General features: G+C 47.6%; 1 protein-coding gene across 3 annotated transcripts in view; it reads left to right on the top strand.

Moving 5' to 3' along the window:
* The window catches only part of ST6GAL1 (ST6 beta-galactosamide alpha-2,6-sialyltranferase 1), a 120777-nt gene extending 115435 nt beyond the window's left edge, over window positions 1-5342 (top strand). For 2 of the 3 annotated variants that reach the window (XM_005876276.2, XM_005876277.2), the window contains 2 exons: window positions 85-259; window positions 2737-5339. In XM_005876276.2, the coding sequence (XP_005876338.1) occupies window positions 85-259; window positions 2737-2978 (417 nt within the window). In that variant the 3' untranslated portion in view covers window positions 2979-5339. Of the gene's footprint in view, window positions 1-84; window positions 260-2736 lie in introns of all 3 variants that reach the window. The other variant, XM_014547754.1, reaches the window with a different exon arrangement.
* Window positions 5343-5648: the final 306 nt, after the last annotated feature.

The following is a 5648-nucleotide window of genomic DNA, read 5'->3' as shown; positions in this document are numbered from 1 at the left end:
TCCCCAGATGAGGACGACTGCCTGAGGCAGCAGTAGCACTGGCATACTTCTCCCCTTGAGACAAATCATTTCCTTCTTTTTCAGTGGTACAAGAATCCCGACTACAGATTCTTTGATAACTACAAGAGCTATCGTAAACTGCATCCTGATCAGCCCTTTTACATCCTCAGACCCCAGATGCCCTGGGAGCTGTGGGACATCATTCAAGAAATCTCCCCAGAGGAGATTCAGCCAAATCCCCCGTCCTCTGGGATGCTCGGTGAGTCCATGTCTGGGAAAGACCTCTCGTGTTTGTTTATAGAGGAGATTAGCTTTCTCCTGGGGTCTCGTTCGTTCATTCATTCGTTCACCAAATAATTGCTGTGTTTTTGCTGGATTTGTACACTATGCCAGTTTCCAGCTAAGTTACAGAGATTAATAAGATAGACTCCCTTTTCTTTAGGATGTTCAGTGGGAGAGTTCAGTCAGGTGTCTGAGGTAACATTCAATTTGTGCGAGGAGGGAGCGACCACCCTGGTGCCACAGGAGAGAGGACACTATCTAGGTGGACAGTCCAAGAGCTTTGTGGAGGAGTAGCTTTGCATCAGGCCTGTGAGAGGGGCAGATTTGTCAGGTGGAGGTGGAGTGAAGCACAGACAAGAGGGGAGGTGGTAACACAGAGAGAACAGGGCAGGGCTCTGTTGAGGAGAGCGATACACTGACATCAGCCATACCACTTACACAGGTGCCCAAAAATTCAGGAACAAGATACTATCTTAACACAATATTTTTTAAGAATCACAATGCAAAATTGTATGATGAATGAGACATCAAAATTTTAAATAAAGACAGGATGAATAATAATATGCTGAGCCATATTGAAATCTGGGGATAAAGGAAGAATCAATAATACTTTATTTAGAATTTAAAAAATTGTTCATGCTAGTGAACACCCTAGTTGTGGCCCTGAGAGAATGAGCAGAGAAGTTTGACTGCGTTTGGGAGCCATGAACGGAGCTGTGGGAGCTGATGTGGAGTGGGCTGGGGGGTCAGAGTAGAGAGGGGTTCTGAATGCTGGCTATAGACTTTCTTCTGGGACTTTCTTCAGTTCTCTTGGCCTTCAGGGAATGTCTGCCTTACCTCCCTTTCACTTTTAGTTTAGCTGGACCATGGGAAATTTCCACAAGGTTCTAGGCTTGGTATTTGTAGGGGAAGGGAAGCTTCCTCCTCTGGGCCCTTGAGCGGGCTACTTTCCACCAACGGCCCCAACCATTCACCACTGTTTCATTTGCCTTTCCATTTCCCCTATAAAACTGCAAACTCCCTCAAGGGCGGGGACTGTGACCTCCCCTGTTAGATTGCAAACTCCCTCAGGGTGGGGACTATGGTTGACTCATCTTTTGTGAGTCTGGCACAGGACAGCCCTGTGGAAAATGTTCCCTGAGTAAATGAACAAATAAGTGTTTAATATGAGAGGTACTCCTTATAGAAATAGATGGGGGCTCTTCCAATTTCACATCTTCATATCTTTCTCTTCAACTTTTGAATGGGTGCATTTGGGGCTCATCTTGGAGCCCTTTGAGCAGGAATAGTTGGGGAAGCATTATGGGGAACATATTTCTCTACTGCCCTGCCTTTTCCCATGCTGTTCCCTCCACCACCAATCCTCCCCTCTTGCCCATCCCTCATGGCCATAGCCCCTGCCATCCCCCACACCAGTGCTCTGGGGGGTTTACTTGAGCCCTCTCTCATAGGAGGTGCTCTATCTCATAATTTCTAGCACTCCTGCTGTGCCTACATCCCTTAGTTGCAGATGTATCTTTTCTCCCCCATTGGACCAGGGGCAGCCAGAGGCAAAGAGAGGGTTTTCCCCATATCTGATTCTTTTGGAACAAAGTTGCTGCTAGCAGTTTATAGTTTTGCTGTTAGTGGGAACTGTTCCATCATAAAGTTTCCCTATATTTATGTTGACAAAAGGGGTCTTAGAGCCATGATCTTATTGCATCCTAACAATAATAACCTGTGTGGTAGGAGGTAGGTAGATAACCCTGTTGAGGCAGATGAAGAACCTGAAGGACATGTCCTGCACGAGATGAATGATTCAGGTGGGGACAGGTGTGGGTGGTAGCAGCATCTCAGTGTCTGCACCGCTTCCCTGAGAGCACCAACGTGGTCCCACCTCCTCGGCTCCAATCTTTACATGAATGAGCAGAGCCCATCAACACAGACCATGGGGTGCTCCAACTTCCATATGTCCCTCCTCCCAGCTGAGGGAGAAAAGTCTTCCCTCTTCACACTGTTTCCTGCAAGTACCATAAGAAACACCTTCTCCCAAATAGCACCATCTAAGAGGTTCCTTCGGGATATAAAAATGCTAGAAAGTATTATGTCCCTGTGGTGGTACTGTCTTCTCAGTCACCTTGTCCTCTCTCTTCACATAGCTCATTTACATAGATAAATGCATTGATGATGGATGCAGTCCATCAATCCGCTGGTGTTTAGGGAGGACCTGCCATGCACCGGGTTCTGGCCTATGTGCTAGGGATACAAACGTGAATCAGGCTCAGTGACCTGCAAGGAACAGCCTGCTAGATTGGCTTACCAGAAGGACTCATGTTGGGAATCATAAGAATAACTGGGAAATCCAGATAGATGTCTCCCCAAATTTGGGGTCATGAGCTGTGGACTCACTGGGCAGAGCTCCGAGGAGCAGGGTGGGTTGTCGGGCAGGACTTAACCTCTTGCTCCCCCCTGTAGGCATCATCATCATGATGACGCTGTGTGACCAGGTGGATATTTACGAGTTCCTGCCATCCAAGCGCAAGACTGACGTGTGCCACTACTACCAGAAGTTCTTCGACAGCGCCTGCACCATGGGTGCCTACCACCCGCTCCTCTTTGAGAAGAATATGGTGAAGTACCTCAACCAGGGCGTGGACGAGGACATTTACCTGCTTGGAAAAGCCACACTGCCTGGCTTCCGGAGCATTCACTGCTGAGCATGGGCTCCTTGGCCAGGTGCCCTCACCCTTCTCCATTGGGCATTTTATAGCCCGTCTCTTGGCCACCCTGGGCCTGGGAAGACCATGTTCCCGAACAGCCCCTGCCTGCTCCTTGCACTCTAGGCCTTCCATCAGCAAGGGCCCTGGGGCTTCAGGAAACCAAGGGCGAGGAACCAGGCCCAGCCTGCCCTATAGCCATAGAGGTGTGTGAGCCCAAAACCCCCTGCACACACACCTAGCACTCTTTCCAGACAGAGTCTTCCCCTCCTTTCACAAGGGTAAATGTAAGACCTACCTTTCCTACCAGCGTTGCCCAAGCTGGGGGCTGTTTTCTCCACCTGAATGATGTTATTCTCACAAATCAGCACTCTATGTTGCTTGAAATCTGCACTTAGACATTGATTTCATGTTTGAAAGAAATTCTCACTAATTATGATGATGTCTATAGGGTAGCTCTGGGGAAGGGAGTTGGGGGGGGGGGGCAAGTAAGTGCTATAGGGTGTAGGAAACATGCTCGGTTCCTCCAGAAGGAAGTTGCTCCTAAGGTCCATGCCCTTGGGAGAGACAGTGTCCTATCATTCAGGCTGTTTGGCTGGTCCCTCGGCCTGGGTGCCTATGTGCAAAGGGTCTTGATGAACCCACATCTCTTTCCATATGGAGATGGAGCTACAGAAATGTCTCCATCCTCAAGTTGCTCACAGTTCAGTAGGAAAGACAGACAAGTAGGATGCAGTGAGCTCAGTGCCCTGGGGGCCTGTAGAGAGGTGGGCTTGCTGTTTGTCTGTCTGTCTGTGTACCCTGAGGAGGAGGAGCACACACTGTGTCTGTGGGTCATAGAGGGCTTCACAGAGCGGGGGCCAAGGAATGGGTTTTAGAGAAAGAAGGGAAACATGTCAAGTTATGTTTTCCTTTCAGCCTTTATTACCCATATTTATTCTCTAGGGTCTGCCTGAACTTTCAGGCTCAAATTTTTTTTGAGGGAAATCCCAATCCATGTGTGAGGCAACAAGTGCAGCCCCATGGAAGATACAAGAACATTGCCAAAACCCTTATTTCTCTAGGCTCAGCTTGGCCTGCCCTGAGCCTATCCTACTAGCTGGGTTTGTATTGTACACTGTATCCACCTCTTCCTTTTTAATGCTCACCCCAAACCTCCCTCTATCTGTCATCTTGTTTTTTTCCCTTTAAAGTGGCCCTCCCCCTCCCAGAATACTTCTAAGCATTTTCTCCTTTAAAAGTATCCTGACCTCGATGTCTTTGACCTTCATGGGCTTTCTGTGAAAGGTCTCTCAGGGAGTGGGGATATGGTTCCCGAGAACTTAAAGTTGCTCTCTGAGGTCAGAACCTTAGAGACCATAACTGATTTTCACAAGGTGATCAAATGGCCTCCCCTGCTGCCTCTCTAGCAAGTGGTCAGGGGCAGTCTTCTATTTACTAGCCATGCCACCCTGGGCAAGTTTTCCTGTCTGAGCCTCTGTTTTCACATCTGTAAAATGGGCGTGATGAACCTATTTCACAGTGCTGTTGTGAGGGTCACATGAAACGCCTGCCCTGACTCTGTTCCTGGCACCTAATAGGTGCTCAGTACATGGCAGTTTCCTTCCTTCCCTTACTAAGGACCTGCTCTGTGCTCACACCTGGGCAGCACCCTGCTTTGAAGGAGGCCAGAGATCGGGTCCTGTACTTAGGGAATTAACTGACCTATTGGGGAACAACAACTACCCTGTTTGGAACGAACAATCAGGAGACTATCCGAGGCAGTGGAGGGGGCAGAACATGCCCCTACTCCTCCCTGCCTGCAGCCCAGCCCAGGCCTGATTCTGCTTGGGAATGGGCGGGAGGAGCACTTGGGCCACTAATTTCTGTGGAACTAGTTTTACCTGCCTCCCGGGACCCATAAATTCCTGGCTTGCTTTTCTTATTTGACTCACTCATTGCAACCTTTGAATCATGAACACTGAGTGCAGAGGAACGTGTCATTCCATCCTCAGGAGATAGATGTTGGCGTGGACACTGAGACTACACTGGGTAGATGCTAGCTTTTAGTTATTATTAATATAAGGGATCAAATTAATTTAAGTGTGATTCTGTGCTCTACATAGAAACTCTGGTAAAATGCACACACTGTTGATTTGGTGAGATGTTTAATATGTGCTACAGATAATTTAAAAATTGGAACTCCCCTGTCTCTAAGGGGTTCTGTCTCCCACAGTAATCATGAGGTCCTCTAATCCTTTCACCAATCAAATAGCTGTTGACATGATTTGGAGTTGAGGCATCTTCTGAAAAATGCCTAAGCTAATTTTGAATTATTCAAAGCTTATGTAAAATTTTAAATAAATGTGTTTTTTTTTTAAAGTTTGTCCCTCTCTTCTTACTTGATAAGGGAACAACTGATTGTCACCTCTCATCTCCAAAGAGGACACGGCTGGAATCCCAAATCCCCAAATCTGCCCCCACTAGCCCTTCTGCAGTGCTCCAGGAAAAGGAATGGTCACTTATGTGTCAGGATAGCATCTGTGAGATACTGACTGGTTTATTGATTTGCCTTTCTCTTGCTTTTGCTTGGATTCACATGACTAAGCTGTTGTTTGTGCAGCACCTTGGGTGAAAGCAAAATAAAAGGATGGTACTTACCTTGGTTTCCAAGAGCCTAAAACCCTTAAA

This window comes from Myotis brandtii, unplaced genomic scaffold (genome assembly GCF_000412655.1).
Source record: "Myotis brandtii unplaced genomic scaffold, ASM41265v1 scaffold483, whole genome shotgun sequence".
Taxonomy (NCBI): Eukaryota; Metazoa; Chordata; class Mammalia; order Chiroptera; family Vespertilionidae; genus Myotis; species Myotis brandtii.
Note: the sequence above shows the minus strand (reverse complement) of the source record. Positions and strands in the feature narration are given on the sequence as shown.